Source organism: Sturnira hondurensis, unplaced genomic scaffold, assembly GCF_014824575.4.
Source record: "Sturnira hondurensis isolate 20B ecotype Veracruz unplaced genomic scaffold, ASM1482457v3 Scaffold0004136, whole genome shotgun sequence".
NCBI classification, from domain to species: domain Eukaryota; kingdom Metazoa; phylum Chordata; class Mammalia; order Chiroptera; family Phyllostomidae; genus Sturnira; species Sturnira hondurensis.
Window position 1 is genome coordinate 1017643 of NW_028076767.1, and position 12583 is coordinate 1030225.

The following is a 12583-nucleotide window of genomic DNA, read 5'->3' on the forward strand; positions in this document are numbered from 1 at the left end:
TCTGCCTCAGGGCCTTTGCATTTGCTCTTCTCCTGTAATGTTCTTCCAGCTGCCTAATTTCTTGAAGGCCTTTGTTCAAAACTAGTATCTCATTGTGCCCCTTCCCTGGAGAGTTAATATGAAGGCTGAACTCCACCTGGCTATATGTAATTACTCATTCAGCCTGTGCATTCCTGTCGGCCCCTGCAGACGGTAAGATCCATGGGGCTTGGGGTCTATGTCTGTTTTGTTCACCCTTTTATCCCCATCACCTAGAATGGCACCCAGCATGTACTGAACTCTCATGTCACTATCTGATGAACACGTTTCAAATTTCAAATTTGGTTACATTCTATTAGTGAGCAACACCATCAGAGTGTACTGAGATATAACTGATGTACAGCATGCTATAAGTTTGTGTGCAACAAGATTTGATATATGTATATATTACAAAATGATCTCGACATTGAGTTCAGCAAACACCTATCACCTCGCATAATACAATTTTTTTTCTTGTGCTGAGAACCTTTAAGATCTACTTTCTCACCAACTTTCAAATAGACAGTACAATATTACAGTCCCAGAATTTAATTACCTTATAACTGGAAGAATGTACCTTTTGATTAATTTCACCCATTTCAGTCCCCCCTACTGGCCTCTGCTAACTGCCAATCTGTTTTCCATTTCTATGTATTGAGCATTGTTTCAGATCCTACAAATAAGTGAGATCATAAAGTATTTCTTTGTCTGCCTGACTTACTTCACTTAGCATAACGCCCTCATCATTTTCTGTCTAGGTTGCTGGCCTGTACATGGCTCCAAACATTATTTCCATCCCTACCTCTCAAGACACTGAAATATTACATAATATAACCATAGTGCAGCCACAAATTTCCCCACTGAGGGTTCTTAGACTCATAAAGGTTAATACATGCTTACAGCTGTACAATGGTAAAGAAGTGGTGACAATAAAAGCTGGTTGAAAGAAAAAGAAGTTAGTCTGTACAAATCACAATGTCCTCTCTGCTCTTCCTACAGACCGGAAAGAGCTTTCACTTCAGAAACCTCACTCTGCTGCGTCTTATCATCCTTCACCAGTAGCCTGGGATGTTTAATGTAAGCGTCAAAATTCATGGTGTCATTCTAAGTCTGAAATAGGTACAATACATAAAGGTTCATTGAAATCCAAGTTATATTCTCTTCTTTGCTCAAAGGCAAAGATGCTGAAAGAATACAACACCATAAGGGAACTGATGTTACAGCCAGACTTACCTCATCATGAACCAGCTCCAGTGGTTCGATCATGTACATGAAGGTATTATCTTCAAACATTCCACTGCAACATAAGAAACCATGCAAGGAGAGAATGAACACTTAGAGCAAACAGAAAGGAATAGCAGGTGAGCTTCATATTGCATCTTTAAATATAAAGAGTATAGCTAAATAAATACCTTTGTATTGCCCCAAATCTAATTCACATATCTGTATGGAATCCTGCTGTGGTCCCCACACTCTAGTCAGACAGCGTATAGGCTGCACAGGGTGTAAAAAGTGTACACTGCCCCAGTTGGTGTGGCTCAGTGGATTGAGTGTGGGCCTGCAAACCAAAGGGTCACTGGTTTGATTCCCAGTCAGGGCACATGCCTGGATTACGGGCCAGGTCCCCAGTAAGGGGTGTGCAGAGGCAACCACACATTGTTCCTCTCCCTTTCTTTCTCCCTCCCTTCCCCTCTCTCTAAAAATAGATAAATAAAATCTTTTAAAAAAGTGTACACTAAGAGCAAACAAATTATGCCTGATATAATTAATTTTTGAAATTAAATAGACATATTAGAAGATTAATCTGGGATTGGACTGTTTGTGCAGTTCCAGTATTGTGAGTTATTATTCCAGAATAATGCACAACTGGCCCCAATTTCTTGTTATGCAAATTCAATATCATCTGTTAGAAAATTGGGTTCTTCACACATAACAATAATCTAAAATTATCTGACTCTGAAGAGGCAAACAGAAGCATCTTTATGCTTGCAAATTGTGAATTTCCATTAAGCAGTAATAACTGTGCTGAAATCACATTTAATTTACAGAGATACAGGATATTTTATTACATGTAAAGATAAGATTTTCAGGACCCTTTTTCCCCGCATGAGTACATGATGTACTCATGTACATCTTTCCCCACATCTTTACATGATGTGCTCTGTGTCTGGCTCTAAAGGTGCTCACAGATGGTTTTTAAAGCCTGCCTCAAAGCCGATGCATGAGCTCCTCGCTTTCATGCCTACTCTCACCTGGCTAACTCCTAGTTATCCTAAGGTCTAAACCAACTGATATGTGCTCCGGTATCCACCTCCGGGAAACCTTGCCGGATCTAAGTCAGGTTACCCTATGTCCTTTCCCTCCACAGTCCGTACCAAAGAGGCAAATTCAGTATCAATCTGTGTAATCATTTGATTAATCTTAGAATCCCCTACAAACTCTAGGTGTTCGTCAGCGAGCAGAGACTGTGCCCTCCCTGTTCATCACCCCAGATCCAGCCCCTATCATGGGAATGGCACAAAAGAGTCACTGCAATACAGATCTGTGACAGACGAGACGGAAAGAATGAGTGGAGGGAAGCAAGTTCATTCTCCCAATGAGAGGCCCACGTACTGAAGTCCGTTGCAGGTCGACAGAGCCACCCTGGAGTCCTTGACACCCCGGATGCTTCCGTGGTAGTAGCAGTGCTCTCCACCCTACAACGCAGAAGAAGGCCGACTTGAGAAATCATGCCCCGTGATTCACCATTAGGACACTGCTGTGCAGCAGAAAGAACTGAGAGGGTGGTCCCAGAAAATCCTCCTGGTTAATATGAAATTCCAGAGAGCACCAGGCAACTTTTCAACTTCCCTGTAACAAGCATGTGTATATAAAATTTAATGAAGGACGAGAGGCTTTATGGAACTAAGACACCAAGGCAACTGGTACAACTTATACACCTTTCTTAAGCATCTAAGGGAGTAGATACTTAATAGGTATTGTTCTGGAATAGTCTTCTGCCTAAATGAGGAGAAACCACAATGTTGCTGTATATAATCATTTGTTACAGAAAATTACATAAAACCTTATTGTTTCCCTTCCTATTATTTAAAATTAGTTTTTAAAAGTAATTTGTTAGTAACACACGACCTAGTTTTCAAAGTCAAATGGTAACTACAAAGCCTGTTTTCAATACCGCAAATCCTTTCTCCCTCTCCCCACCGCCACAGCAATCACGTTCCACTCCTAACGGCTTCTTCCGTTGTTTACCTGTGTACTTCTGAATGGAATATTCATACTCCTCCCTCCTGATTCCTTGCACTTTAGAAATTATCTTCCTAATAATGAACCTTAACACCCCCTCTTGCCCCAATACACTCCAATACACAGCATCAATTTTGACTTAATATTTAATGTTTACATCACAACTATGCAAAGACTGTGCATAGCTGTGCCACTGCATTTCCTTCCTTGCTCCATTTGAATGTTTTGAGAAGTTTGGCTTCATTTTTTTGTTGGCTGATTTTCCCATGTATTTATTTAATCGCCCCATTATCTAAAATGCTATCGACAACTCTTCTCCTACGGTCTAACCCATCAGGTAACTAACTTATCGTATCCATTTTTTCCCGGAGACGCCCTACGGTTTCCCTTTGGCCTCCTGCCAGGCCTGAGGCACACCCGCCAACCAAAACTGCTCTGCAGTTTTGCCCTGGGGACTCCCTCCGCCCACCTCCTACTTTGATTCCCAGATCCCATCCACATCTTCTCCATTCAGCCTCACCCTCCTCTTTTCTGGAGGCACACATCCTCTGATACTTTCTTGAAAAAGTGTCCCTGGGAGATAAATCCGGTGAGAACATGCACAAATGAACATTACTTTTTCTGTCTTTCCACCTGTGTGACCATTGGGTGGGGAGAGAATCCTGGAATGGGAAGTATCTTCTCTTGGCATCCTGATAGCATTTTGCATAGTGCTACAGCTTCGAATGTTGATGTCGTGAATCGGATGTAATTTGAATGTTAGATATTCCCTATCAAACATATTTTCCCTTTCATGAAGACTTTAGGAAGTTTTATTTATCCCCATTTTTATAAAAATCTCATGACATGTGTTGGTGTGGGTGGGTCTTTGTTTATCCATTGCGCTGGGCACTCTATTACACCTTTTAATCAAGAAAATGCGTACACTCTAGCTCTAGGAAACTTTTATTATTTCTCTGATTATTCCCTCCTTTCCATTTTTCTCTAAAAACGGAGCTTTTTCACCAGAGTACAGAAGATATGGCTGCCTGACTATATATAAGGTCTGGAATTGATCAGGGATTTAAATGGGCTCCAGGTAAACTTCCAATTGACTTTTCTATTTTCATGTGCCTTCGATTCCTGGGCCTTTCTGGGTGCAGTGACGTGAGCCAGCTGCCTTCCTCTGGGTTTGCCCAGAAGACCCACACAGAGCAGGAAAAGCTCGCACCTCAGCTACTCCTCATCCATCTGCTTTCTCTCTCCCACAACTTTGTGGACACCTCTCTTCTGCTGTCTTTTCTTCTCTTGTTTTGCCCTTTTTTAAGCTTCTTAACCACTGTTTGAGTGGGTTATGGAAGGGAATAGATAAATATAAGCACTGAATCCACAATGTTTAACCAGAAGTTTCCTATTTATTTTCTTAAATGGAGCGTATTGGACGTACTTTGCCTTCTTATTGATAATTTACAGTCATTCTGATCACTGATTATTATACTGCATCACAATAGCCTCTGAGGCCATTTAAAGTGACCAATGATGTCCAGCCACAAGCCAAATGTCCACTTCCCAACCAACTCAATTTGTTTCCTCTTAGTAAGTGTAATACAAATTTTCAATGTCGGTTGTCTAAATTCGGTATTATAACCTTGTTAACATTTTATAAAGGGTTGCTTTTAGGGTTTTGTAAAACAACCTTATGTATAAATATCAACTTGTATGTAACACGTCAAGTTCTGTTTGCACAATCAGCTCTGGAACTTATAAGGACAAATGATATCACACATCTCAGTAATTTGAGAATCCAGCTCAATACCACGCAATGAGACTTCGGACTCTCCACGTGATTCTAAAAGCAGTCATAGGTAACTGTAAATTCCATCAAACTGGTTATTTAGGACGTGGCATCACACCAAAAGGCTATCTCAAATCAGGCGATTATTAGACGTGCACAGCAAACACTGCCATATTTACTTGACCTTCCTAAGAAAAACTGTATTTTTTCAGGTACTGCTAAAAATACTCATCTTTCCCCAGAAAATATTTCCAAGTCCTTTCTTAGATTTAGTTTCATTCACCGGCACTGGAAAGCGCAGGCTGACGCGCTCTCTCTTAGTATAAAGGTCATTGTTATCCGTGTTAATTAAGGCAGAATCTTACCTGAGGGGAACTGTTTCAGCTCCCTCTCTATTGGAACGTAGAGCCCCGTATTTTCTGGACCTCAGGTGAGACTTGAGGTAGCATCCAATCCCTGATGTTTATCAACATCATTAAAAAGTGTTCATCTCTAATTGTGTAGTTATATTAAGTGCTGTAAGTAATTTGGTGGGTTCTAATTCAGCATTAATATTAGTAGTAGTAGAGAATTTTCTGAACTACTAATTACTAAATTTATATCAAGTTTTTAAGAAAGCATTATCAGAAAAATACTATTTAGCAACTCTCCGGATCGATGTGGCATTCTGTAAACACCGCTGCAAAGTAACATATTGAGGTATTTCACATTAAATAAATCCCAACTGAAAAGAGGCACTTCCTCTTGGGTAGAAGGGATAACAGTAGTGGACCAGAGCAAAGAGGCCACTTCGTTAACAGTGACACTGCGCGGCCAGCCCCAGGGGTGCCGTCCACACAAGACTAGCCATTCGTGAACACTCAGTCTCCCAGTAACTACTCTCTCCACCTACCGATGGGGAGACAGTCACAAGGTGTTAAAAGGCTCTGCCGACGACCGCAAAAGCCGAAATGGAATCTCACATCTTCAGACTCTCAAACTGGTGTTTCCCCAGTCCGAAGGGCCTCAGAGAGTTCAGGAGTGCTGGCCAGTGAATTTGAGATCGCCAGCTATGCCTGGGCCACAGATCTGTGACTGAGCAAACAGCAGGCTAGGGGGCCATCGGGGATTCATCTGGTTGGTGCATGGCACAAGTCTGCGTGAGCGTCCAGGGGCATTTTGGGACTCAGAGCTGTCAGTCGGTTAATTAAACTGAACACAGTGGAGCATCTGATAAGTGAGAGTTATTGAGTAGACAAAGGAACTTGTAAATCCTAGTCAGTATGCTCCCCAACTCTCTCAGCCTACCACTTTCACGGAGCTGAACACCCCACTGCCAGGTGATGCTCAGGTAACTGCGACCTGGTTGGATGCGGCTGACAGGCTAGGAAGCCCACCAGGCCACTCCTGCAAATAATGACACGCTGAAGCCAAACGGATCCGTTAATGCACTTTCCAATCAGAAGTGGCTGGGGAAAGCAACGGCATGGGCCTAGTGGCCACAATGCACAGCGGGGAAAGAGCAGGTTCCCGGGGGTTACTGATCAAACGACAGCAGTGGTTTTGTTTGACTTACTTTAAATACAACCCAATGGAAAACAGAACCCACTGGAAATATTTGGGCTGTGGAAACCCACGGCCCAAAATATGGTGCAAGAAGAACTCAAAGTCCCAGAGCCAATAACTCTAAGCGACCAGGAGATTGCCAGCCTCTCAGACGCACAGTTCAAGACACTGTTTATCAGGATGCCCACAGAACTGGTTGATTATAGTCACAAATTAGAGGAACATATGAAGGCTAAACTAATTGAAATGAAGGGAGATGAACAGGAAACCAATAGTGATGGAAAGGAAACTGGGACTCAAATCAAGGGAGTGGACCAGAAGGAAGAATGAAACATCCAACCAGAAAGGAATGAAGAAATGAGAATTTAAAAAATGAGGAGAGGCTTAGGAACCTCCAGGACATCTTTAAATGTTCCAACATCCGGATTATAGGGGTACCAGAAGGGGGAAGGAAACAGCCACGAGTGGAAAATGTATTTGAACAAATAATAAAGGAGAACTTCCCCAGTCTGGCAAAGGAAATAGACTTCCAGGAAGTCCAGGAAGCTCAGAGGGTCCCAAAGAAGTTGGACCCAAGAAGGAATGCACCAAGGCACATCATAATTACATTACCCAAGATTAAAATGAAGGAGAGAATCCTGGAAGCAGCAAGAGATAAGGGGACAGTCACCTACAAAGGAGTACCCATCAGACTGTCAGCGGATTTCTCAAAAGAGACATTACAGGCAAGAAGGGGCTGGAAAGAAGTATTCTAAGTCATGAAATCCAAAGACCTACAGCCAAGATTGCTTTATCCAGCAAAGCTTTCATTTAGAATGGAAGGACAGATAAAGTGCTTCTCAGATAAGGTCAAGTTCAAGGAGTTCATCATCACCAAGCCCTTATTATATGAAATGCTAAAGGGACTTATATAAGAAAAAGAAGATGAAAAATATGAACAGTGAAAGGACAGCAAACTCACAGTTATTAACAACCACACCTAAAACAAAAGCAAACCAAGAGGACAGCTAGATCAGGAGTGGAACCATAGAAATGAAGAACACATGGAGGGTTAGCAACAGGGGAGTGGGAGGAGGAGAAGGGGGGAGAAGGTACAGAAAATAGCATAGACAGTAGGTAGAAAATAGATAGGGGGGAGGGCAAGAATAGTAGGGGAAATATAGAATCCAAAGAACTTGAGACACGTGGTTATAAACTAAGGGGGGGAGAATGGTGGGGGAGGGAGTGTGCGGGTGGAGGGGAATGAAGGGGGGAATAGAACAACTGTAATGGTATAATCAATAAAATATACTTTAAAAAAAGTCTTCACAGAAGAAGGGAGCTTAAGTTGAGCCACAGAGACAACTCAATAAGGAAAGTACACACACACGAACGCTGCAGTGGGGGCACTGCGGAGGGTGACGTGACTGCAGTGATAAAGAAAAGAACAAAGGCGGGGATTTTTATCTATCTGGTTCACTGATACGTATCCAACACTTAGAACAGTGACTACAACACAGGAAGCAGAATCAATACTGCTTAATAAAAGCAAGAATGGCTTAGTCATGAGCCTAAGGGGCAAGACCTGCCTTGAACAGAGGATTCTTGTTTGTTGAGAAAGCAGGTAAATAAACTTCATTCCCCACCTGAGGGTTTTTTGCCTTTCGAATATAACTGACAAACCATAAAATTCACTCTTTTAAAGAGTACAATTTACTGGTTTTCAGTATATTCAGAGAGGTGTGACGCCATCGCCACTAATTCCAGAATATTTTCATTACTGCACATGGAAATCCTGTACCAGTAGTCACTCCTCATTCCTCCTTTCTACCACCTCCCCCAAGCTCCTGGCACCCACTTATCTGCTTTTGGTCCCTGTGGACTTGCCTCTATTTGCCTATTTTGGACATTCCAAATAAACGCAATGATATAATATGTGCTCCCTTACTGTAACAGGGTACAGCCGGGGGGGGGGCAAATAAGGATTTGGAATGGGGTCCAGAACTCAAGCTGTCCAGGAAATATCAGAAAGATATATAGGATGTCCTCTCCTCTCCCCGCCACAGGTGTGAGTTGGGGGAAGGAACACATGGAACAGGAACACAAAGAGCTATTTTGTACAGCAACAACTGTACAGGAACACACAGAGCTATTTTGTACAGCAACAGCAATAGCTCCACTAGCCAATGACAACCTCTGGCATGGTCATTTAACATCTCTATAACCTTTCATTGGTTTCATGGATATGTTAAATGGCTGTGGCCATGCTTTGAGCCAGGGGGATGGAAGTGACTTCCACCCAAGATGTAACTGGGAGGCAACTCCCCCTGGTTACAGCACCTGTGTGAGAGCTTAGAGATGATTGGCTCCATGCCGTGGGGTCATACCTGCTCAGACCCAATATGGCAGCCCAGTAAAGGAAGGATACGGGAATGCTGGCAGGTGTAACCGATTGTAGGAGGAGTCGGAAATGGGGCTGCAGAGGAAGACTGGCACTGGGATTTAAACCAGGATGCAGCAGCCATTGAGGGAGAACCATGCGGCTTTGGCCAGGGTAGGAACCCCCGCAGCTTTGGGAAGAGAGAACCACACGGCTTTGGGGTGCTCCCTTTTGCCATGTGGCCTAGGAAGCAGGAGAGACTTTGCCTGGAAGAAAAGGGGTGAAAGGACTCCTGCTGGTGGGCCATGAGGAAGTGCCACATGGCTTTGGATTAGCTGGAGATCCTGGTGGCGACACAGCAGATGGTGCTGGGAGCCTGAATCACGGACTTCTACTTCTTTTCCTGAGACACAGTACCCCAGATAAGGACAGAGGGAGAAGAAAGGACTGTGTGCATCTGTGGGTATTCTAAAGGACTTTAATATATTAATGGGGACATTGGGTCACTACTTTAAGTCTGTATAGCTTTAAATAAACATTTCCTTTTCTTTTCACAAATCTCTGGCATGGAGAGACATCTTTCCTCTGGTGGCGAGCATAGCAAACCTACTCAGGGGTCCTTTAGGTAACAGTATATTATACACCCTCCTTGGCCCTGTTCTGTAACATTGCAGAATGGCTCCTTCTACTTAGCATGTCTACAAGATTGATCCAAGGTGTAGTATGTATCATGACTTCATCCTTTTCTATGGCTGAATAATATTTCTTTGTGTGAATATACCACATGTAGTTTATTTATCTGTCAATGGATGAACACTTGGGCTGTTTCCGATGTTCCATTATAAATAATGCTGTTATATACAGCCATGTACAAGTTTTTGCTTGGGCATATATTTTCAATTCACCTGGATATATATATATATATATAATTTTAGAATTGCTGAGTCATATGCTTAACATTTTCAGGAACTGCCAAACTATTTTCCAAAGCAGCTCCACTGTTTTACATTCTACCAGCAGTTTATAAAGATTCCAGTTCTCCATATTCTTGCCAATATGTGTTATTATCCATCTTTTTTATTATAGCCATCCTAGAGGGTGTGAAGCAGTACACATTTAAATTTAAAACCAAATGAGGGAGTGATCAAAAAATAGCACCTTCATTTCTGATAGCACTATACTAGAGAGGATTAGCTGGGGATCCAACAAGCCTACTAGGGCTGCACCCCCAAGTTGGCCAGACTCGCCAACCCCAGGCGTCATGGGACGACCACCCCTCACCCACCACCCCATGCACACACAGGCTACCATTTACAACTGAGACCGTGGGAAAGTAGAGAGAAGGTGCTCTTCCTGTAGAGAGGTGGATCTCACAAAATACAGAGAGGAAAGGACTACACGGACATGCCCAACTCTTCTCCCACCAATTAAGGTGCTCTTCTGTCCTGGGTAAGGAGTGAGGCAACAGGAAGAAGCCCGGGTGAGAAAACAGAGCTAGGAAAGGACAGTCTCCCCAAAGTACAGGAGGAATAAGGTAGAGGGAAGTAGGGCTGGGAGCCTTGCATCCATCTATTCACCCTTCCCCTGCTGTGTGGGTGGTAGTTCTTTTTATAAGCAGAAGAGAAACCAAAGAATTAGCAAGCACTTAAAGTTAATGGTTCACCTAAAAGGGATTTAATAGAAATACATTACATTTGAAAGTACTTTTAAACTGTCATATAGGTGCCTAATTCTTTTATAAGATACAAAGTATTAAAAATTAACTTATTTTTAACAGGTTCATCAGCAAAGTTAATCAACAAATCAAGAAAGGGGTTGCTGCACATCACATGCAAAGCATTGTGCTAGAAACTCTAACAAAAGCAATTCCTCAGTCGGTTGCAGAACAAAAGTCTTCCCTATGTGCTTACTGGTTACCTAGCAGCCAGGCTAGGTTACCTACCTACTGAAGTGGATGCCCTCTCCAGCTCCTTTATTTATTTCACAAGGAAAGACGCCCTTGTAACCCACTTTCTTCCAATAAAAGTAAAGGCTAAGGCAAGAGCCTCTTCTTAGCTAGAGGTGGGAACTAGGTAGGAGCAGGGTGGCGATGAAGTAGGAAAACCTAGACAAGATTCTTCAAAGTGTGGATTCAACATTTTGTTTGAAAATTATTCCCAGAATATTTTAAATGTTCACACTTATATTTAACTTCAACGCTGAACAGGCTATTAGTGAATCTGTTTCTCTCTCACCATGTGAATACTAGTGCATACATGTGTGTGTGTGTGTGTGTGTGTGTGTGCGAATTATTTGGAAGAAAGTGTGCACAGAGCAGGCTTTTTTAACCTAGCCATTTTTAGACATTAATTTCTGGTACAAAGATTTTTCTCAAGCAACATGGAAGGCAATGTATAGTTTTTAAAAATGTGTATGTAACAGGAGTGGAAATATGAATTTACGCAAACCCTCAGAAGGAAAAACTCAGTGTCTAACAAAAACCTTAAAACAATATGCCACTCTCAACCCACAAAAATCCCATGACTGGAGTTCATCCTTAAGCAATTATCGAAGATGTGTTCAAATGTACATGGAAAGCCTTTCTCTAGAGTTCTCCATCCAGTGAAAGACTGGAAACAGTCTAACTGTCTATTGCTATGTGAACTTTAAACAAATTATAGCAAATAAACTGGAAAAATATTATGTATTTTTAAAAATAAAAGTTTAGAGGATTATTTAATAAATGCTAAAATGTTTGTGATATTGTCAGGTTACCACATCCCGCTGCACGACAGTGTCCACAATAACATCTCGGCTTTGGTGGGTATTATATACAGACACAAACACACAAAAAACAGACTGTTCCCATTAATTCATTATACATGAAGCAAGTTTGGGCTCATGACCTGTTTAGAGAAAATGGGTCATAAACAGGAGAAGTGCAATGAACACGAAAACGAACTGCAAGGGACATTTCTTTTGCCAGAGTTGAGCCACCTTTTGTTTTAAATTTTAGTTTCAACCAACACAAGATTTGATGTGTCTTGTTATTAATGATAAGGCCTCCTTTGGGCACCTCAAATAACCTCGGGAGCCAATTAGCTATTCTGTTCTAAAATTATACACACGCACGCGCGCACGCACACACACACACACACACTTCTTAGTGAGAAGTTTGGATCCAGTTACTGCAGCCTGCAAAGGTGGCTCGTTTGCTGAGTCTATAAAGTTCTCGCACAGTCTCCTCTGTTCCAGACTCATGACTCGGCATCTGCAGTGCCCCCTGCACTGGCACGGGGACAGAAGCTGGGGCTTCTGTACAAATGCCAGGAAGCGCCATTCCCTTGCTCGATTTAGCATTTCTGCTCACTTTCCACGGCATTCAGTTCTAGGGAGATTCAAACCCCCCACCCCCAGATGCAGCCTAAGGCAAGAACAGACAGACCAGTGACAGTAATATGTGGAAGTTCTTACTCTGGGGCAGAAAATTCAAAGGTTTGGAACACATCAAATCACAGTTTTGACCACTGTTAATTGGACAGTTACAAATCCTGAGTGATGCCATGTCCCCCAGGCAGTATTTCCAATTAACGATTTGCCTCGAGGCTGTCGGATTATTCCCCACTGTCGTCTACTCTCCCATGCCTGGGATAGCCATGGACACC

General features: G+C 42.5%; 1 protein-coding gene across 3 annotated transcripts in view; it reads right to left on the minus strand.

Moving 5' to 3' along the window:
- Positions 1-12583, minus strand: part of ADAM23 (ADAM metallopeptidase domain 23) — a 147976-nt gene that overhangs the window by 58874 nt on the left and 76519 nt on the right. For all 3 annotated transcript variants that reach the window (XM_037043500.1, XM_037043501.1, XM_037043502.1), the window contains exons 5-6: positions 2632-2714; positions 1252-1315 (exon numbers count right to left, since the gene is read on the minus strand). In XM_037043500.1, the coding sequence (XP_036899395.1) occupies positions 1252-1315; positions 2632-2714 (147 nt within the window). The remainder of the gene's footprint in view (positions 1-1251; positions 1316-2631; positions 2715-12583) is intronic.